Genomic DNA, 21,942 nt, shown 5'->3' on the forward strand with positions numbered 1-21,942 from the left:
TTTTCACTCAGCTTCTATTTATACCACCCTTAGCTTAAAGGTGACCCCTTGGTCTCTCCTCTGAGCTAAAATAAAAGTTGAATCATTTTTCCAAGCCCTGGGTAAACACAGCCTGAGTCTGTATGGCCAGGAAAAATTGGCCTGGGCTCCCCAGCGTGGCTCTGGAGCTCAGGGGATGCTGATTCCAGCCAGCAAACCCAAACCAAAAGCTGTAACTTGTGCTGGAGGAGGCTGGAGTGCTGTGAAGGAGCAATTTGAGAGGTGGAAATGTTTGGGTGAGTTTTGTGTGGGTGTCCAGGCAGTGGTGCAGGGCTGGATTGCTGCTCCCAGGCTCTGCTGAGGTCCCAGCCTGGCCTGTGGGTTGGGGTGTGAAAGGAGCCAAGGAAAATCTCCTTCCCAGACCCTTTGGAAGTCAGGGCTTGGATTTGGTCCCATTCCAGATGTGTTTAATGCTGTTCAAGGAAACCAGGTCCTGGAGTGCAGCTCTTGTCACCTTTGGGGGTCCTGAGGCCTCAGAAGGGGCAGATTTGCTGTTCAGGAAACTCAGATTGTGCAGGAAGTTTTCCAGCAAGGAAAGGGGGATCAAAGACATCTGAACAAGTGTTTTCTCTCCCATGGCCAGTCTTTTGTCTCCCTGCCTCTCTCCTCGTGGAAAAGGTTCCTTGGAGAGCAGCTCAGCTCCAAAGCCACTTCCCAAATCCCAGTGCCAGGAATCAGTGGGTGCTGCCCTCAGGGTGATGTCTGTCTGTCTGTCTGTCCCCATGGCCAGGAAAAGGGGACAAAACACCCCAGCAAAGCCATGTGCTGTGGGATTGCAGCAAACCTCCTGCAGCTGCTCTGGTTTGCAGCGAGAAGGAGCTGAAAACACAAACTTTGAGTGAGGAGTGAAAGGGCCCCCATGAAAAATTCACAGCTCTCTCTGCCAGCAGGGATATCTGGCCCTGGACTATTGGAAAATTAAAGCAATTCCTTTTTTTCCACACACCAAAGCCACGTGTGTGGATGACTGATGGCTCTGATAGGAGTGAGTCAGGCTTCCCTCCAGCTTGAGGACTTGTTGGATTTGGGATAAGCACTGGAGAAAGGCAAAGCCTCGGGCAAGGCTGGTTTGGGGCTTGTGCCCTTGTACTGCAACCCCTGGGATGTACCTGGGAGCTCCTCCAAGACCTGAAGGTTGCCCAGAGTGAGATTTTGGCTTTGCTGATTCCCATCCTGCTGCTTTCTGGCAGGGCAAGGCTGGCAGAGCAGCTCAGCAGAGCCCCATCCCAAAATCCAGCTTTGCCTGCCATTCTCCTGCAGCTCCTGGGCAGCAGCTTTTTTTGTTCAAAAATGAAACAAACCATCCCAAAATCCAGCTTTGCCTGCCATTCTCCTGCAGCTCCTGGGCAGCAGCTTTTTTTTTGTTCAAAAATGAAACAAACCATCCCAAAATCCACCTTTGCCTGCCATTCTCCTGCAGCTCCTGGGCAGCAGCTTTTTTTTAATTCAAAAATGAAACAAACCATCCCAAAATCCAGCTTTACTTGGCCATTCTCCTGCCCCTCCTGGGCAGCAGCTTTTTTTTTGTTCAAAAATGAAACAAACCATCCCAAAATCCAGCTTTACTTGGCCATTCTCCTGCCCCTCCTGGGCAGCAGCTCCTCCAGGTCTCTGGTGGAAGATGTGACCCTGTTCAAACACAGGGGAGCGGATTTGGGCAAGTATCTCAATTTGGGATTGAGATAATTCCCTGTTGTGTGCAACAGGGAACATCATCCTCATCTTCCCCACTGAAATTCAAGATAAATGGGGACAGGGGGAGTTTTTAAAGCTCTTCTAAGCAGCTGGAGAGTGGAAGCAAAGTGGATTTTGCCCTGGGTGGATGGAAGCTCTGTTTTCCTGTCATTTGAACAATTTCTGTGTGGCTCCTTCCAGAGGGGAGGCACCCTCTATTAGGGAAAAGAAAATAAAGAAATAAAAGCAAAGCGGTTTTGTAAATAGGGAAGGTGCCGGGAGGCTTTCCAGTGATGGCTCTTCCTCGATGGCAGGGACTGGGATTCCTGGCCGAAGTCCAGCGAGTGATTATCTCCCGGTTTGGGCTATTTGGGGATTTCTAAGAGCTTTATCCCACCCTTCCCATCTTCAAAGAGCTGTTGGGTAATTTGCTAAATCCTCCTGATTTCTCTGTCACTTTCCTTTTCCCCCTTGCCATCCATCCTGCCAGGACAGCCCCAGCACAGCTCCTGGGTCTGTATCCGTGTTTTCACATCTGCTTGGAGCACTTGGAAGTGAAATTTCCCTGCTGGTGCTGGGAGAGCTTGGATACCCTCGACTGCTCCTTCCTCACCTCTTTTTCCCTTAAAAAAACCCGCTAAATCCCCAGTTGTGCTGTGCCTGCAGAGCAGAGGTGGGGAACGAGCTGGAGCTGAGCCTTGTGCCCTTTCCCTGGGATTCACATTTGCAGGGACTGGATGGGAGGGGGTCCCGCCACCCCTCCCAGGGCTGAGAACCCCCAGGGAATGACAGAAATGTCCCAAAAATATCCCAGGACACTCCTGCAGCCATGGGGGGCTGGCCTGGGCTCTGCTTCCCGTGGGATCCCAGCTGATCCAGGCTGGGAAAGGCTCGCTGGGATGTGCTGAATTTGGGACATAAATAACCCAAAAATTCACATCTGGTTTCATCCTGGGAGCAGAGAAGGGACAGAGGAGGGTGAGGGGTGCCTGCTAGGATGAGACCTGCGGTTCCAAGGGGGATTTTCCCTGAGAAATGCCAATTTTGCTCTGAATTTCATCTTCCCTGTGCGTGCTGAGGGGGAAGGCAGTGCCATCTTTCAGGAAAGGGAATGAAATCTTGAAATCAGAGGACAGAGTGGAATAAACACTCTGGAAAGGAGATATGATCAAATAGAAATGAAATTGAAAAAAACCACAGAAAATTTGAAATGGAGTGACTACAACCAAGTACACTGAGGGGAAATGAGGTGCAGTGAAAAGGACCAAAAATTATTCCCATTGAATTCCCTAAAATCAGGGTATAAAAGTAAACAAAGAGACAAAAGAGAAACAGAAGAAATGAAATTTCAAAAATAAAACAAACCTGATACACAGTGAAACAAGAAAAGCAAATGGGATGACATGAAGTGCATAGCAATGCCCAATTGATCCTCATTTAAATCAAGATTTCATTCCCTTTCCTGAGAGTGCCATCATCCCCTGAGCACTCTGATTCCAGTGGGTGTTTTTCTCTTTTTCTGTTGTGCACCAGCTGCAAGGATTAACCTGTTGTTTGCTGAGATGTTTCCAGAGTAATGAGTAAATCCAGAGTAATCTCTCCTGGATTTTTAGCTGCTCCCTTTGTTTCATGGCAGCTCTATCAGTAGCATACAGATGGATTCAGCATTAAAATTTTGCTGCTCCAGTGACCTTTCCAGTGGCACCTAAGTGATCTTCCCATCCCAGCACTCAAGTGGGTCCAATTTAGAAATGAGGATGCTCCAAGGCCTCCTCCCCACACCTCAGGCAGTTTTTAGGGCCAGGAAATGCAGCACACACCTCCCTGCCATTCCCCACCCTGCTCCCATTCCTCCTTTGCTGTGGAAGCTGAGCTGGGTACCCTCCAGCAGCTCTCAGGGAAGATTTTGATTTTTTTTTTTTTTTTTGCAATTTTATCTTCCATGTCCCCCTCAGGGCCATCTATCACCTCGGATTTTATTGCCTTCTCTAATTGCTTCTCTGAAGTCCAAGTGCAATATTACTGCAGATCCTGTGGAACAACTTCCTGAGCTGCTGCAATCCCCTCCATCTCCTGCTCCTGCCTCTCTTGATAAGCCCTACTGTACATTGCTTTTCATTTTGGTGTGTCAACACCGAGGCTGAGGCTCTGCACTTTGGCCTTTCAGCAAAGCAGATTGGGGGAAAATGTGCAAAATTGGGTTCCACTCCTTCCCTTTGTTTCTACAGATTTTGCCTTTCAGTCTTTCTGCCACTGCTGCAGCTCCATCACCTCCTAATTTGGGCTAATTCAGGGTTTAATTGCTGGGTCCTTGGTGCTCTGTGGTTGTCCTAAGTGAGCACTCGATGCTGCTGGGATGCCCAGGGGTTTGTGGTGGCAGAACTGGAATTTTAGGAGCTGCAAAGGAGCAAATTCTCTCCTGAGAGCTCAAGAATGAACCTGGCTGGTGCTGGGGGGCGGTGACCACCCCGCCCCATCTCTGCAGCCAGGACCTGACGGGGAGCTGTGACAATCCCAATCACTTTGGGGTTTCCAGATTTGCTAGATTTGCCTGGAATCAGAGGATTTGGGGCTTTGCTCAATCACGAAATTAAAACAGTTGCCATGCTCAGTGTTGGGTTAATTTGATGAAATCCAAGGGTTAATTGGACCTTCTGGAGATGGGCCAGGCAGGTCCCCTCAGGTGACAGCCTGGCTGTCCCTGCAGGCCCCTCCTGCCCACAAGTGCAGCTCGATCCCATTTTGCACCAGTTGCTGCCTTTCCCCCTCATTGAGTTTTATGCTGCTGTCAAGCAGGACTCCACAAAATGTTAATTTTGCCCTGGCACGGAGCCCCTGCCATCTGCTCCAGGACACCTTCAGCTGCCAGAGTGTCAGGCTGCTCCACAAAGGTGGTGAAGGGCCAGAAGTGCTGCTCAGGGTCTGTATTCTCACCCTGCTCTGCAGCTAATTACAGCCACAACCTTTAATTATTCCTACCTTTTTCAGTTTGTTGTGGAGTCCTTACCTGCAGAACCAACCGGGGTTTGGAATTTCACTGGATGGTTTTGTAGATGGCTTTGGGTGATGGATGGGGTGAGTTTTCTGATCAGCATCTCCAAAATTCTCCTTCCTGTGAAGGTTGCTGCTGGATGGGAAATTTAGTGATAAAACCTTCTAATAAGGTTTTATGAAAGTCTAATTTTTGCTTGATACAAGATTGGTTCTTCTCCTCTTTAAAAAAAAAGCCCTTTTTCTTTGGCTTTTATTTATGCTACTTCAGATTTTACCTCTTTTTCGTCTTTTACCTTCTTCTTTCATTTTTTACCTTCCCAAGAGGGAAATTTTGGTTAGATTTTACCTCTTTTTCCTCTTTTACCTTCTTTAAGAGGGAACTTTTGGTGGTAAAACCTCTATCCAAGCAAACCAGAAGGAAGGGAGTGAGGTTTCTGCTGTGAACAGCATTCCCTATCCAAACAGCATCTGGAGCTGTTTGCTGGGTTTGCATTGTTTCTGTGCAGCTTTTATGTCTTTTATTTCTGTTTCTGTGCATCTTTTAACATTCTCTCAGTAGAATTTCCCACAAACTACCAGGATTTCCTGATATTTGGGGTAGTTTGAGACAAAAACTCCCCTGAAATAGGTGATGTAGGATCTGATTTGATGCTGGGCTCTGACTGTGTCTAAGTCCTGTGGCTCCACAGTGATCATTTCAAAATATGACCAAAAAAACACCCTCATTCTTATTAAAATGGCCTTTATTAAATTGCTTAAGTTCCTCCTCTAATTTGAATTAAACCAGACATGATTTATTTTCAAAAGCTTTTCTGCTCTGAGCTACGGGGTGGTCAAATTGATCAGCCCTAAAGCCACGCTGTCACTTTATTTGGAATTTACTTTTGGGATCTATCACTCCACTGTGCCAGCATCTGCTTCCCTTTGGGCATCAGCCACATCATCCCTCATCCTCCACACACCAAATCCTCTTCCCAGAGGAGCCTGAAATGGGGGAAAGGGAATTGCAACACTCTCGTGGTGATATTTTAAGGACACCTGGAGAGCTCTTCCAGGGGGATTTTTCATGCCCTGCCCAAGGAACTCAGCCATGAAAAGAGGAGAGATTTGGGATTTGGGATTTGGGATTTGGGGTGGATCCTCCCCTGCACACCTGGATGGGGTTGTAGGTAGGAACAGTCACCAATCCCTGTGTTCCCCTCCTGGTTTTTGGGATGTTTTGGGGAAATGGTGGATTTAAATCTTTTCCCACCTCCTGATCTCACAGGATTTGCTGGAGAAAACCCCATTAGGACTTGCAAAGGGAAATGTGGGACTGGCTGCAGCACAGATGTCTGCAAGCAACAATAGGCTGAGCTCTGAAAGCAGAGGGGGGAGGGACAAAAAGAAGAAGAAAGGGAAGGGAAAAAGGCAAAGCAGAAAATCATGAGATGACTTCAGCCCCTTGTGACAACATCAAAAGGGAAGAGTCGTAAATTCGGATCCCATTAAAGCCAAGGGGAGCGGGAAAAGCCATTTTGGGGCTGCAGCTGCAGGTTTGGGGTGGGCAGAGCTCTGTCCTGGGGTTCATCCTCTGTGCCCTGGAGGTGCTGGACACGGCTTTCCCTCCCTCATTCCCTGAGACCACGGGGTCCCTGCAGGGTTTGGGGTCTCCATTCCCACTTTGGGCATCTCACAGGGTGTGAATCCCTCACACGTGGGGCCATTTCCACGTTTCCTCTGTGTTTTGCTCTCAGCCTTTCCAAACCCCAACTCCAGTCCCTGGGGATTTGCTCTCTTTGCCTTCTGCTAATTTGGGATAACTGATTGGATACACATTAAAGCCATTGAGGATTTTTTCCCCTGGGGCTTCCCAGGGCATGTCTCACTGTTTTATGCCTTTGTTTAACTGGATAATAATTCCATTTATCATTGTGAACACTTTCTTTTGTCTTTCAACCACTCGAAAAAAAAGAGGTTTTTGCTTAATAATCCAAACTATTATTCTATTGTCCTAGCTGATCATCCAAGACAAAACAAAACCCTAAGGAAGAGGATTTGGAAGGAAATCTCTCATTCTCTTTATTTTTAAGGTGTGAAATAGGTCATGTTTTAAGGTTCATTGTCTGCTGAACTGCATGAAAAGCAAAAATCTTGGCTGAGGGATCCCCACACCAAATATTTCCTGGGCAGGGAAGGGGGTTCCCAGGATAAGTGTGGTTTGTGCCTCAGTTTTGCTCGTGCCTCACAACTGCAAATCCTGCAGCATCCAGAAAGGGATGTTGCAAGTGTGAAAATTCTTTTAAAGGATCCACAAAAGGAGAGGGGGGAAAAACCCCCAATTTTTAAAGGATTCAGGAAGGCCAGGGAGTTTTCATTTTTAAGATATGCAGGACAGCACGTTTTTATTTAAGATTGATTGTGAGTGACAGAAATGTGGGAACTGTGTAATAACGCTGGGAAAAAAATATCATAAAATCCTGTTGCTTCCTCGCAGCCCCCAGACAATGGCTAATTGTTCTAATTTGGGTCACTCCCCTGCTGTGCTGCAGCAGGAATCCTTCACCAGGGCTCTTTAATCATTAACGTTGGCCTCTTTTCCACAGTGCTTGGCCCCAGTGCAGCCCCCAGGGCTCTGCCCATCCCCAGGGATTCTGCTCCTGGAGGAGGAACAGGGATTAATTTTTTAATGAAAACAAATTAATTTGTTGTAACATCTTTATCACCTCCTTTGCGTCCTCCTCTGAGCTCTCTCCCCTTTTGGAGCAGCCCTGAAATCCAGTCTGGGGACCCAAATCTTGCCCATGAGGTGATGCAGGGAGGGCAGGCAGTGACTCCAGGGTTATTTGCCCACAGTGGAACCACAGCCCTGCTCATTTCAGCGTTGTTTTTCCCTGGTGAAATCCCTCTGCCCTGCAGGAAAGCCAGGAAGGTGCTCAGGGGTGGTGAAAGGTGCTGTGCAGGTGCTGGGTGATGCCTCAGCCATGGGGTCAGGGCTCCCTGCAGCTTTGGCAGGACACAAATGCCAATCCACAAATGCAGATGTGTGGCTGATGGATCTGTAGGAGCTCAGCTGGGGGCTCCTCACAGCATTTATCAGCTGGTTGGAGCTCAGTGCTCGGGAAAAGGGCACATCCCAGCTTTTTTCCTGCCAGCAGCATCAGCTGGGAAGGCTGGACTCTGTGTGTGTGTGGTCTGTCCCATCTCCCCAGCCCTACCATGCAGTTTTCTTCCCAGAGTTTCAAAACCAGATAAAAAAATGCACATTCCCACCCCCTGTGTGATGTTAGAGGGGCCACATCTTGTGTGATGCTTTTCCTGTGTGTTATTTCAGGAGAGTTTGCTGCTGGGATTGGGCTCTGGTGGTGAGAAAATGCAATTTTTGTGTTGGTTGTTGTCCTTTCCATGGAAAGGGCACTCGGGGTTTCCCAAAACCCAGCCCTGTGGGATTCAGGCTCTGCAGGTTGAGGTTTCCCTGCCCTCTGCCCACAAAAAATCAGCTTTGTATTGACCTTCCATGAGTGATGTGATGCAGACTGATGGAGATGTGGCAGAAGGAGCTTTTGGCCTCGATTTTGATGTTGTGGGAAGTGCTTCACCCCTGGAAGCAGCAGCATCTGCCCAGAGGGGTTTGTGGCTTTTTTTCCATCATTCCTGAGGGTGCTGATGGTGCAGGGCAGAGATGTTATCCCAAGGCAGAGGGAGCATCCCACAGGAATTCTTGGCATCATCACTCCCCTCATCCCAGGGGTCTCCCATTCCCCAAGAGGTTCAAACCTTGCCAGCACGAGCTGGGCTGGTTTTTAAGTTGATTTTAAAGCTGATTTTTACGCTGATTCCCTTTCCAAACAAGCTCTTGGGCTTAGTCCCACCAGGGTGTGTGTGTCAACTCCAATTATTTCCTGATAGACTTGGATCAGGAACAGGGAAAAGCTTTTGTTTGGAGCCCTTGGCACGGCACCAGCAAAGTCCCTTCTCCTGCACACGAGTTTTGGGGCTGCAGAGGTTTGGGTAAAAAACCTAAAAAATGGAGGTTTCTGAAGCACAGAGTTTGTGGGAATGAGATGTGCAGAAGGAAGGAGCCCAGCCTGTGCCTTAGTAGGGCTCTGAAATGGGAATTTTATTTATTATTATATTTATTTTTTTTGTCTACAGAGTTGATGTGTGCAGGAATCATGTGCTCTAAATCATTTATTAAATCCCCCAAAACAGAAATATCCCAGGATCTACAGGGCATGGGAGTTGAGCTGGTGAAGAAAAAGGGCTGAAAGGGTTGGGGTGGCCACAGAAGGATGAGCTGGATGTGGAGAAAGGATTAAAATATTCCTTGTCCTGCTCCTGTACCAGCATGGATGGGCTGGGTTTGCTTTGGCCTGAATTATTCAGGAATTGGTTTGATGGGAAGTTCAGGCCTGAGCTTCCCTTGGCCATCTGGAGGTCTTGAGGGGAAAAAAAGACCTCATCAAAAACCTCAAAAAGCCTCATTGGAGAGGCAAGATGGCCATGACACACCTGAACCAGCAAAAATTTGTGGTTTTTTTTTTTTTTTTTATTCTTTCTCAGCTTCTCCACGTTCCTCTTGTGAATCATTTCACTTCCCCAACACTTCAGCTGGGATAAGGCTGGAGACAGCTTGAATTGTCTCTTGCAGGGTTATTTTGGAGGAAATTTGCAGCACAAAATGCCAGCAATGTCCTTCCCCCTCAGGATTTTAGCACTTTGTTTCCTTTTCAACACCAGTTCTTCCAGAGAGGCCTCGGAGCTGGAAACCCCCACTCCTCCTTCAGGGTGGATCTGCTATTTCAGGGGCTGCTGCAATGCTTCAAAATAAAAATAATAATTAAAAAAAAAAAAAAAAGAAAAAAAGGCAGATTAAATGAAAGCAGCTGGCACCTGGCAGGTAAAAAAAAAAAATATATATATATAAGGAGGTGTCAAAATCCGTGGTGTTTTCTTCTCATGTTGGGGCGGGCGCTTCCACAGCCAGGAAGGTGTTGCTGGCAGTGTTGCCTTCCCAAAATGTTTTGAGGCTCTAAGTAAAGAATTGCCTGCTTTTCCAGGCTTTCCTGTGGGAAACATGAGGTAAAATGTTGCATTTCTTAATTTTCTCGTTGTTCATTCCACAGGTTGAGCCTCTCAGGGTTCAGCCAGGCCCAGGGCTGGTTTTTGCCGCAGGGCCTGCAGTGGGAGAGGAGCTGTGGGAACTCCTGAGGGATGAAATTTGTGGGATGAAAACCCAGATTTTGGGTTCAGCATGGTGGTGAACAAGGTGTTGAAAAGCAGGGGTTTAAATGTGCTCCTGTAAACCCAATTTCCTGCGAATCAGAGGCTCAGCTCACTGGTTCCCAGGGTTTTCCATGCCCTGTGTCCTGCTGGGATCCCTGGATCTGCAATTTCCACCTGAAATCCCCTGGCACTGCTGCCCTCAGTGCAGTGGAGCTGGGCAAGCACCACCCTGGAATTATCAGGGAAAAATCAGCTGGAAAATCAGCTTGTGGTTCATGGGAAGCACCATGATATATCTGGGAAGAAACCCTCCCCAATTTCTATTAAGTCTTCATTCTTAGAGTGGAGTCAAACCCTACAAATCCTGGCTGATATTTCTGCTCCAGCCACCTGCAGAGATGTCCTGGGTTTGTGGTTGTTGTGGTTTTGTTTGTTTTTTTTTTTTACCCTGAGAAAACGTGCTGTAATTGTTTCCCCTTACACCCCCAAGTGATTTGTCAAAATCCCAATTGCTCCCAGGTAATTCAATATTTATGATGTCTTTATAAGGCCAGTCCCGCTCCACTGATGCAGAGGTGAGGGGGGGAATAAATTACATAAATTTCATAAATTAGGGTGCAGAAGCTGAGCTCTCAGGGAGGATGTGAAGGCAGCAATAATTGGCTGTCCAGGCAGAGGAGATACAGCACCTTCCTCAGGATCTTCCCAGAAAATCCTGAGCCATCCCTGTGGCCGAGCAGCCCAGGCTGACTGTTTATTGTAGGGTTTCCTCTTTAATTCCTGTGTCTTCCCTAACGATGTAACATTTTGATAAAACCAGGCAGACAGCACAAATTGTCTCATTTTGGATCTTTTTTTATCATTATTGATCTTTCAGTCAGGCTCATCTCTGCCTGTGACCTTTCAGAGAGCAAGAGAGGCACTGCAGGATGGGTGGTTGGAATTACTGGAATGCAGATCATCTGTATGAAAATCCTGGGTTCTATTTTATAAAAATGACTGGATTTTATTTTATTTTTAGGACCCAATATTTCTAGACCCAAATCCTTAGAAACTTTCAGAGTTCAAGTTTTCCAAGCCCAGTATTCCTTGGGATGAAAAGATGATCCAAAATCAAGAACAGGCCACGTTTCTTCATGGTTTTATTTTTCCTAACAGTTCCATGTTGTGAGATTTTCTCTTCCCAAGATTCCGTCAGCTCACAAATCCTCTGGGAAGCAATTTGTGGTGGTAATGAATGGGTGATTTAACCAAGTTTAATCAATCTCTGCCAAATTTTAGCGCTGGAAGCTGTTGTGTGGCATCAGATGGTAACGGTGGGATAAAAACATTATTATTATTATTATTATTATTATTATTATTATTATTATTATTATTATTATTATTATTATTATTATTATTGCTGCTGCTGCTGCTGCTGCTGCTGCTGCTGCTGCTGCTGCTGCTGCAGAATCTTAGCAATCAGAGAAGTTTTTTCCCCCTTTCTAGACAGTTTTAAGGGTGATCCCTTAAGGCTTCCCAGCTCCCAGCTGGAGCCACTCTGGGCTCGGGGCAGCCCCTGGGTGTGATGGCAATGCTGCAGAGCCCTGAGCCCGTGTCCTTTCCATGTTTTTGCAGGAAGGGGACTCCCTGGGAGCCATGGAGAAGCTCTGCAGGCAGCTCACCTACCACCTGAGCCCCCACTCGCAGTGGAGACGCCAGGGCATCATGAAGAGGAAGCCTCAGTCCTGGTGAGTCCCTGCTGGGTCCCTGTCCCCAGGCTGGCCTTGCCAGCCCTCAGGGGCTGGGGACACTGGAGACGAGGGTTTTCCACAATGGTTTTGCCAAATGTGGGAGCTGCCTGTTGCTCCCTGCAGCCACAGGAGGAGCAAATCCACCCTGCTCGGAGCTGGGGTGTCCCAACCTCCAGAATCCACCTTCCTCTCCAATCTCACCAGAATTTCCCCCATTTATGGCTCCTTCATGCTCCCCCCAGAGGTGTTTCCCTCTATTTCCATCTTCCTTTCCCTGTTGCAAAGGAGAGCAGCACTTCAGTGCCTGGGGAGGAGGAATGGTCTGGAAAACCTGAGCTATCCATCCTCCAAACATCCCTTGTCTCCCAGACTGCTCCAAGAGCTCCTAATTAGCTGGTAATTAATGTACAGGCACGTGTCACCATGCACACCGTGGCTTGCAGTTTACACAGAAGGAATTTTGTTGTTAAAAATGGGGAAAAAACAACCCAAATCCCCTCCTCATCCAGCTCCTCAGCAAAGCATTCCCATCTGGTGTCATCCTGGATCCACAGAGCTGAGAAACCTGTGGATGAGGCTGATGAGAATAGAAAGGGCTGCTTGTTTTCCTTATGTTGGGCATTATATATTTATTATTTTTGCTTAAGGAAGCGAGAAATAGAAACAAAGCTGCAATCTGGGAGAGTCAGGATTTGTATCCAGGTGCTGGCTCGTGGTCCCAGGAGAGTTTTGGTTGTAATGGAGCTGTAGTGGGAATTAATCCAATGAAAAAAAACTGGGATAGGTAAAGAGAGGGGAGGAACATGGTCACAGGAGGAAAAAAAGACACAAGGAAATAAAGGATTGAGTGGCCAAATAGGATTAGGAGCACATCTCTTAGGGATCTGGCTTGTCATCCTCACAAAGTGCTGTCCTGAGAGACCAAAACGTGGAGAAATGCATTTCACTAGCAGCGTTACCCACGTTTTTGGTGGGTTTTAAGGTGCATTGATGGCTAAAATCTGCAGTTTCCAATAAAGCAGCAGAAACTGGGGGGGTTTGGAGCTCCCAGGCTGTGTCCCGCGGGCACACGGAGCTCTAATGACCCAGCAGCTCATTACCCTCCGGGGTTTCCTCTTAATTAGAGTAGGAAATGCTCACCCCTTATCCCCCGTCAGGGCATTGTTCAGGTCACGCTGCTGCTGCATCGCCGAGCTCTTTACAGCCCCCAAACCGCCCGAAATCCTTGGAAATGACAAAACCTCGAGCCCTGCTTTGTGCCCCTCTGTCTTTAATTACCAATCCCTGTCCTTAATCCCCAGCCCGGGATCAGCACGGTGTGAGCACAGCCTCGTGCCCGAGATTTGCAAGGCTTTATCCGCAGCTTTTCCTTGCAGCAGCCGGGAAATAGCTGAGGTTTCCCGGGGCTTTAGGGGCAGGCATGAGGTTTTGGGATGAGGTTTTGGGATGAGGTTTTGGCTGCCAGAGAGCCCTGAAGTGACCCAGTGCCAGCGTGGGCTGCTGGTTCTGCCCCAGCCAGGCTTTGGAGGGTGGGATTTTCCTGCATTTCTGGCTTAGATGCTCTTTTAGGAGGTGGCTGTGAGTTGAACCCTTTGCTGGAAGGTGAAGTCAGTCTTGTGTCAAGGTCTAAATGCCATAAAACAGGGATTTTATAGAGAGCATCCTGCTCTGGGCTGGGGTTTCCAAGTGCCCAGTGCTGCTCCCAAGGGAATCGTGAGCTCCCATTCCCAAGTGTTGGCATTGCCCTGACTCAGCCCTGCTGCCAGGTGTTGCAGGAACTCCCCAGTGTCACAGATCCACCCTTTTTCATGTGTGTGTTGCGGGGAAAATCGCTGTCCTTCATCCACACCCACATATCCATTGCAGGTGGGAATGGGAAGCAGAGCAGCAGCAGGAGGAGGAGGAGGATGGGCACAGAGCTGATTTTTTTGGCCAGGCAGAAGGGGAGGCTCTGCTTCTTAATCCCAGCTCCTCCCAGGCTGGGTGTGCTCCCTAAATCCAGGCAGACATTCCCAGCCCTGGCACAGCAGCACCCAAACCTCTGCCAAATGACCTTATTTTGTTGGCACGTTGTAAATCTGTCTGGCTCTCCCTCGCTGTCTCCACGCCTCCCTCGGAATACATTAAACACCCAGGGCTGAAACTCGGGGAAAGCCAGCAGCAGCAGGATGGAGGCAGCCTGCTGAAATCATTTCCCTGTGCCTGGCTCTGCCTGGGGAACACCATTCCAGCCCTGGAATCTCCCTGCTCCTGGGATCTCCCTGCTCCTGCTGCTGCCAAGTGCTCAAACCGGGAATCAAAGCTCCCTAGGGCTGGGAGCAGGAGGTGTTTCCCAGGGGAAACCATCCCTGGGGATATCCCGGTCCTTTGTGGTAGGAACGAGCCAGGAATGCAGCAGAGAGGATGGAGCAGTGGGCACCAGCTGAAGGAATATCAGATATTCACGTTGTAGCTCCAAATTTACATCAGAGAAACCCTTTATTTTTTATTTTTACACACAGTTCTTGTTAATGCCCCTGCACGAAGCAGGGGAAGAATTTAGGGTGAAGCAGCTCAGTTTAAATGGAATTCAATGGGGTCAACCTGGAACTAAATGTGTGGATTTTTTTGACCCTGCTGCTGCTCAGAGAAATCCCCAAATGCCCACACCAGGCTGAGCCAACATGGCATTTTCTGCACTTTCTAACCCCATTTTTTGTTTCCAAAAAGTGAGCTCCCAGCCCTCACTTGTGCAAATCCCCCAGTGCTGGCACCTGGAAAGAGCCAGGAGCTGATTCTTTTCTCACTTCCCCTGGCTTTTCCAGGTGGTTTTCCTGAGCTCCAGCCCATTCTTTGCTTTGCCACTTGTCCTTTCTAGTGACACCAGGGACCAGCCTGAACTCCTTTCACCCTCTGATGTGAAATCACCTTGAAAACAGCAGGAAAAATTATTTGGGACAGCTTTTGGGAATGTGGAGGCTCTGTGAGGCTGTGGCAGATTTAACCCCTGGTTACCTGAGGCTTGGATGTTCTCCATGGCATCTGGGATCCAGGAGCTGTTAGAACAGAAGGTGTTTGGATTTAGTGATGAATTCACAGAGGTTGAGCAGCCTCATTTTGGTGGCAGGAAAGAACTTTTACCATCCCACTCCTGATTTCAGCAGGGGCACAAAAAACGTTTCTGTCCTGCAGGAATGCTGGGTGCTGGGTTTTCATGTTGGCACTGCCTGCTTGCATTGCTTTACAAAGGAAGAAAATCATTTAAAATTCGTTTTCATGGTGGGAGAAGCCCTTTGGAGAGCAGAAAGGGAATGTTTGTGGTGGAAATCCTCCTCTGCTGTGGCAGCTGGTGGGCGAGCCAGAGAAGCTGGAGCTCCCTCAACAAAAGGTCCCTTCAGAGCACCCAGCACAAACCCAGGTGTGGGAGGAGGCTGGAGCAGGGGCTCCTGGTCATTAAAATCCCATTTCTGTGTGTGTGTGTGTGTGCTGGAGCTGCTGCAGAGAGCAGGGAATGTGGGAGCTGGAGCCTCTGGGGTGTGTGTGTGGGTGATCCCTTCTCCCTGTGCCCATGGGATGCCATTCCATGGACATTCCAGGGCTGTCCCAGGGAGCTGAGGGGACAGAGGATGCTCCAGATGCTCAGAACTCAGTGGTTTGGGGTGGTGGTGAAGTTTTCCACCTTTTGCAGTGGAAAACAGGCGATTCCCAAACCTCTCTGCTCTGTCCAGCGTGGCCTGAGGCTCTGGGGATGGAGAAAAGCAAAGTTCTCGTTCCTGGTGGCTTTTCAGGTTGGGATGCTCAGCCCAGGCTCAGAGGCACTCTCTAATAAATGTCTGAATGTGATGGGGAGGCCTGGAGTGACACAGAAATGAGCTAAGATTTTTGGGACAGAGACTGGAAACCCTTTGGGAGACACCTTTGGTTTGGTGGAGTTCACACAGGGCTCAGCCAGCTTCATAAATTTGGAATATTTTCTGTGCTTTGGCAGAAATGTTTGGGAATTTGTGGTGCTGAAGAGCAGGAGGGGGCTGGTCCCAGCAGGGCTGTGGGATTTGGCAAATGAGGAGCTTTGATGGGGTTCAGGGCACACAAAGAGGTAAAAAAAGGAACTTTTTGAGGTACCAATAAGGAGTTGGGAGAAAAAGTTGGGTGTAATTTTATCCCAGGAATGCCCTTTTCATCACCCCTGTCTTCCTCACCTCGCTCTCCTCCATGGCCTTGGGGCATTTCCTCCATCTGCCCACTTTGGATTTTTATAGCCACTCAAGATGTGACTTTTCTCTTTCTCTTATGTGCCCTGTCAGTTCTGTCCCCTCCTCACCAGGCTGCTCTGGGCTGCTGCCCCTTGAGTTTATTCCCTTTGGCACATGCCTGGCTGCAGGCACAGTCCCTGCTGTGGCTGTGCTCTCCCATGGGCTGGGAATGTCCAAGCTGCTCCTTTGCTTTGTGGAAAATCCATTTCCCAAGATACCTGAATGGGAGCAGCATTTGGGGCTGCTCCTTTGGATGTGCCCAGCTGGCATTTGGGATTTTTTGTGGATTTGAGTGGGGTGGGCAGGTTAAACCTGGGGTTAAATGTGCCCAAGCTGCTTCCCAGAAATAAAGGAAAAAATCCCAACCCACTGAAGCTGGGATGCAGCTCCCTGGAGCTCCTTGTTATGTAGAAATTCCAGTTAATCTTCTCCAAAAATGCTGTTTAATGTGCAGACAGCTCCTCTGGCAACCCCAGGGTTGTGTGACCATGCACAAACCCTGGTGAAATGTTTTGTCCTGGTTGGAATGGGGTGTGATGTTGGAGGGGAGAGGAGGAACAGGCCAACACAGGCTGAGTAGGAAGAAGGGAAGGATTCTATCCAGCTGGAGATGGATTTCTTGAATGAGAGAGGAATCAAGAAAAAGAAAAAAAAAGAAAGCTGTGTCATTTAAAAGTCGATAATGTACAGCACTAAGAGGCTTTGGTGTTAAAGAATTCTCTTTTCAGGCTAGTGGGGTATAAATTCAGAGTGTCCCTGGTTTGCACTTTATCCCTGGACTGGGGAGGGGGTGTCAGGCAGGGAGGGATGGGCCTGACAGTGCACAGGGATGTCCTGAGCCAATGCTACAGCAAAATAGAGGCTGCAAACCACCCAAGGAATTCCTTTTCCACCCAGTTCTCCCTGCTGGATGATGCTGAAGGGCCCAAAAGCACAGAGGATTCAGGACAGGCCATTAAACCCCACAGCTCAGGCTCCAGAGGCTTGGAAGGAAAATGCTGTGATGCTTCTGGTTGAGTTTTAGGAGTCAGAGACTTTTTGGCAGGATGAAAGCAGGGCTAAGCTGTGAACAGATGAAATGCCTGGTGTGGGGGAAAGGTGGAATGCTGCACATCTGGGGGAGTAAAGATCTGTGAGGGCTGTGGTTGAGAAATAATTCTGCAACGTGTGGCTTGTGGCAGTTAAAGGAGCTGCCACCATTGTGGGATCATCAAGGCTGGAAAAACCTTCTGAGATCAAGTCCACCACTACGCCAAGAACACATCTCCACATCTTTTAAATGCCTCCTTTAAAAGTCATTTAAATCTTTTAAATGACTTTAAAGGATAAAGGGAATTATTGTTGATGATGTTCTGAGAAAATCTGATTTTTCCTGCGCCTTTTGCAGTGGGAGCTGTAAGATCTATCTCCTGCTTCCTGGAAAAACTGAGCAAACCACACCAAGCAGGTGCTGCAATCACTCCTTGCCACTATTTGGCCACCAGACCAGCAGGTTTGGGGTGGAATTGGGTTCTTTTCCCAGCTGAGTTTGGCTGGGGGAGAGGCTGCAGCTCCTGGCACACCTTGCCCAGCCAGGAGCCGGCATTGACCAAGACCTGCATTTGAAGCTGAGCTGTGAATAATTCATGGCCACTGAAATGCCAGCCGGGTTGGTGGCACAGGGCTGGCACATCCAAGGGATTTCAGGTTTCCCACTGGCTCAGTGTGTAAAATGAGCCCTTCCCCTGCTCCTTGTCTGGGTTGCCCCAGAATTGAAAACAATTGACCCAAACTGCAAACGCCATTCCCCCCACTCTGATGAACACTGACCCTGACAAAGGTGTGGATTGATTTTGCTGCTCCTGTCAGCCAGAAATGCTGGAAAATAAAGCAGAAACAACCAGAGGCTGGGCTGGGGTGATTGAGAGCAGCAGGACACCTTTCCCCACTGGCTTTTCCCTCACACTTTTGCTGCAGCCTTATAAACTTTCAGGTTTTTAAAACCTCGATTTCTAGGCACCCTCATCCTCCTCTTTCCTCTCTCCTCCTGCAGCTGAATCAAGGAATAATGGTGGCTTTCCTCCCCTCCCACCTCCTTGCACTTGGGTTCTTGTGCCTCCTTAAATGTGTTTCTTAGTCTGGTGCTTAATTAGAAAAGGCCTTTGATGGTGAAAAGTGTGGGGTTTTAATTTTTTTTTTTTGGTAATAATTACTCCTCTGCTTCTGGGCAGAGTGGAAATGAGATTTTCCATGGACACATGGAGGGGATTATTTAAATCCATCCCCACCACTTGGACTGGTAGAAATTGTTATTAAACGAGGGAATCAGCTGGGGAAATAACTCATCCCCCCTGCTTGGAAGTGGTCCAGACACTCTGTGATGATTTGTTTTGTCTCAAAACAGACACTGACTCCTTTTTTTGGGTGCTGAGGGGCAGTTCGGGGCCTGGATGCTGCTCCATGGGGGAAAGGCATCACTCCCAGCAGCCGAGCCCCTTTAATCCCCAGCCAGGCCAGCCTGGCTGTCACCCCGGGCTATGTTTCCCAATTAAGACCATCGAGCTCGAGGATGAAGCTTTGATAGGCGCTTTTTACATTTATTTTATTTCCCCAGCCCTTTCAGGCTGTGAATGAAGGTGTTTAGTGAGCTCATCCATCACTTTAACTCGGTGAATTCCCACCTCCCACTGCTGCCGCTGCTCTCTTTGAATGGAAATAATTTAAAATAACGCTGCTGCAAATGGGGACGGGGGGGGGGGGGGGCTGTGTCATCTCCAGGGGGTTCTGTCTGTCCCCTGAGGGTCCCCACGGCTGACACAAACAGGGCTCACCCCCTTCCATCCCAACCCTTCATCCTCACACTCCCCTTGGCTCCTGAGAGATGGGGTGGAGGAAAAAAAACCCACAACCTTCTGGAGCATCTGAAGCACAGAAGGTTCTTTTGCATCTCAAAAGGAGATTTTGGCACCTCCAGGAAAAAGTCCAAAGCTTCTGGACACATTGAAGTTTTTGCAGGCCTTGCCAGGCCGTGTTTTGACACATCCCAGGGTCAGAGGAGCCCCGAGGCTGATCCCTTTTGTCCAGCCCAGGGTGCAATATGTTCCTGCAGGTGTTTTCCTCTCTCCTTATCCAGGATTAGCGCCAGCCCGGGGAGCTGGGGGGTTTGGGATGAATCCACCCTGGTGTGCTGCAGGTCACTCCTCTGGTGCCCTGGGGAGTGAGGATTATCCTGGGCAGCTCCTGGCCTGGCAGAAATGCCCATCTGGAGCCAGTCCTCTCCTGCATTCCCTCCCTGCTTTCATCAGCTGCTGGCCCCTCCAGTGGGGCTCCTTATCCCAAAGATGATGAGCTGGAGATTTGGGGGGGAAAAAAAGAAAAAAAGAAAAAAAACCCCATCTGTTGACATAATAATATGGACACAATATGGACAAATCACTGGAGATGATTTGTTGTTGTGCTGATCTTTGCAGCAGCGTTCCTTAAACAGTGACACAAACCCTGTCACTGGTGGGTGCAGAGAACAAAGAAAAAAGCAAAATATTTGCATTTGGAGGGCCTGTGTTGGAGCAGGGAAGCCAAACAGGCAGCCAGGGAAAATCCAGGGAAGGTTTTTTTGTGGTTTTCCTGCTTGTCCAGCAGAATTTGCAGTGCCTGGGGATGGGGGAACCGGGCAGTGTTGGGCTGCTCAGAGCACAGGATCACATCCCTGCTCTGCTCCCTGCTCTTTTTGCATCCTTGGGGGCAGCTGGAGGCTGAAATGCCCCCATCAGCAGGGAAATAACCTGCCAAAAGCAATGGAGTGCTGGGGGAAGAGGGAGCTTGCTTTGGGCAGCTCAAGCTGTTCTCGTTGTTGCCTGGATTTTTCCCTTTGTTTGGCTTTGCAGGAATGGCTGCAGCCGCTTTCTGCTGCCCCTGGGCTCAGGAAAGGGGATTTAAAATGAAACAACTGCACCAAAAACTGTGCCCAGCAGGAAAAGCAACCCACAGGGTGCCAGAAATTCAATTTCAACCTCTGCTGCAGTGACAGAGGAGAGAGAGATGCAACAAAATTCTCTCATTGGAACAGAAGATGAAAAAGCCACCCAAAAAATCCCTTTTTCTTTAGAGGGCAGCAGCAGTGGGTCAGGTTGTGTCCTGTTATTCCTCACTGGAGGGCAGCTGAGGGGACAGTGGTGGCTCTGTTCTGCTGAGCCCCAGTGTTTGGTGTTAAGGAGAAGCAGATGCACCCCAGGGTTGGAATTCCCAAACCAGGGCTCCTTATCCTGGGGCTGCCAAATCCCAGGGACCCCATCCCAGCCCCTGGGAGGTTGGGAGGCAGAGAGGGCCACAGGAACAGAGTTTGCTTGGCCAACTGAACACCTGGGTGCTGAAAAGCAGGTGAAACAAAGCTTTTTTGGCTCCATAGAGATGCAAATTCTGATTAAAAACTGGCCCAGCATCAGGTGAGAGGTTCTTGGCTGCCTCACTGTGTCCATCTCCTCCTCCTTTGGCCGCTGCAGCTCCGCCAGCACAAATCCCTGGATGTTCCTCGGGATGTTCTGTGCTCTGGGGGGTTTTCCTGACCCTCCTGGATGGGGTTGGAGGCCACCAGCCCCACATGGGACATCACAGCCCCACCCCATGGGTCCCTGTCCCCCAAAGAGCCGTGCCAGGGTCAGGAGTTTCCCTTTGATCCATCCCTGAGCGTGGCAGGAGCTGTTTGCCTTTACCTTGGGCACCAGAGCTGCTGGGATTTTGGTGTGAAGGGCAGGATTTAAGGTCCTGCCAAGGATTTGGGGGAGAAAAGGGAAAAATAGGGGGTGATGGCAGCTCCTGGCTCTGGGAAAAATCCCTTCCCAAGGAGGGAGGGGGACAGGCAGGACCCTGGGAGCCGGGCTGGCCTCTCGTGCTCTGGCTCTCAGCAGAGCAGAGGGGACCTCAGCCTGCCTAAGCTCTTCCAAATGTGATCTGTGCTCCAATAAAATAAACATTTTAGGGAAAGCCAAGCCCCAGGCACACATTTTGGCAGCTGATCACTCCCTAATTGCAGGAAGAGCAGTTGGGAGAGGTTTTTTTTTTGTTTTATTTTTTTAGTTTCTGATGAGAAAACTGGGCTGGAGGATCAGAGTTGAAATTTCTCTCCCCACATCTCCCCACCCCTAAAAATCCTGGGGTTTTCCCTTTTGTATGAATGGAATTCAACTTATTTCAAGGAACAGGAAACACAAAGAGCCTCTGCTAAGTGTGAACCTCAAACCCTCAGCGAGGGCCTGGGTACAGGGAGTTCTCCACGATTTTTTCCTGGATTTTTTGTTGTTTGACAACACCAGGGGCAGATTTGAGGGCTGGGAGAGGATTTTGGTGAATTGGAGCCATTGCCTCTCAAGTCTGGCTGTTCCTGGGTGTTTCCCCCATCCCAAAACTCCTGGGGCTGTGGAAGGGGATGGAGATAATAATTAACACCAGCCCCAATTTCCATCAACGTGGCAAAACTCAGTTTGTGGTGAGGGGGCAGAGCAGGAGCAGCCACACTCTGCCCTCACTTTTGGGGTCACATCCAGCCTGTTAATGGGGCCACTCCTTCCAAAAATCAAACAAAGCACCAACAAAGCCAAAGGGAGAGGCTGGAATTATGGATTTTAGGGAAATCTCCATCCTGCTTTTCCAGAAAAGTGCAGGCCAGCACTGCTGTTCTCCATCACATCCCTCTCCCTTTTCTTTTTCCTCCTCCTCTTTCACTTTTTTACACATGTTGGCAGCCAGTTGGGTGTTTTTATGAGCAAATTATTAGGAATTTCTTTTCCTGTGGCCTCTTCCCCTTGGATACTGAGGGCTGCAAATGGATTTAAAGGTCCTTTTCCCAACCAGCCCTGCTTCCTCTTTTCTTAGTGGGGAGTTGCTCATGTAAATCCAACATGATTTGGGTACTTTTGTATCTACCCAATCATAAAAGTCCCTTTCCAAGAGCCTTTCCTGCCTTTTTTCTCCCTCCTGTGCTAGAATCTGAAGAAAATGCTGTTTGTTTTATGGCAAACTCTCATTTATTGTAACACAAATCCTTTTTTCGGGCCAATTCTCTTCCAGGGAGTCATTTCCAGAAGCAAGGA

General features: G+C 48.9%; 1 protein-coding gene across 1 annotated transcript in view; it reads left to right on the forward strand.

Moving 5' to 3' along the window:
* LRRC75A (leucine rich repeat containing 75A) overlaps window positions 1-21,942 on the forward strand; it is a 57,520-nt gene that overhangs the window by 26,587 nt on the left and 8,991 nt on the right. The window contains exon 3 of the mRNA XM_066563606.1: window positions 11,530-11,642. Within this exon, the coding sequence (XP_066419703.1) occupies window positions 11,530-11,642 (113 nt within the window). The remainder of the gene's footprint in view (window positions 1-11,529; window positions 11,643-21,942) is intronic.

The sequence above is a fragment of the Molothrus aeneus genome, chromosome 20 (genome assembly GCF_037042795.1).
Source record: "Molothrus aeneus isolate 106 chromosome 20, BPBGC_Maene_1.0, whole genome shotgun sequence".
Classification (NCBI taxonomy): domain Eukaryota; kingdom Metazoa; phylum Chordata; class Aves; order Passeriformes; family Icteridae; genus Molothrus; species Molothrus aeneus.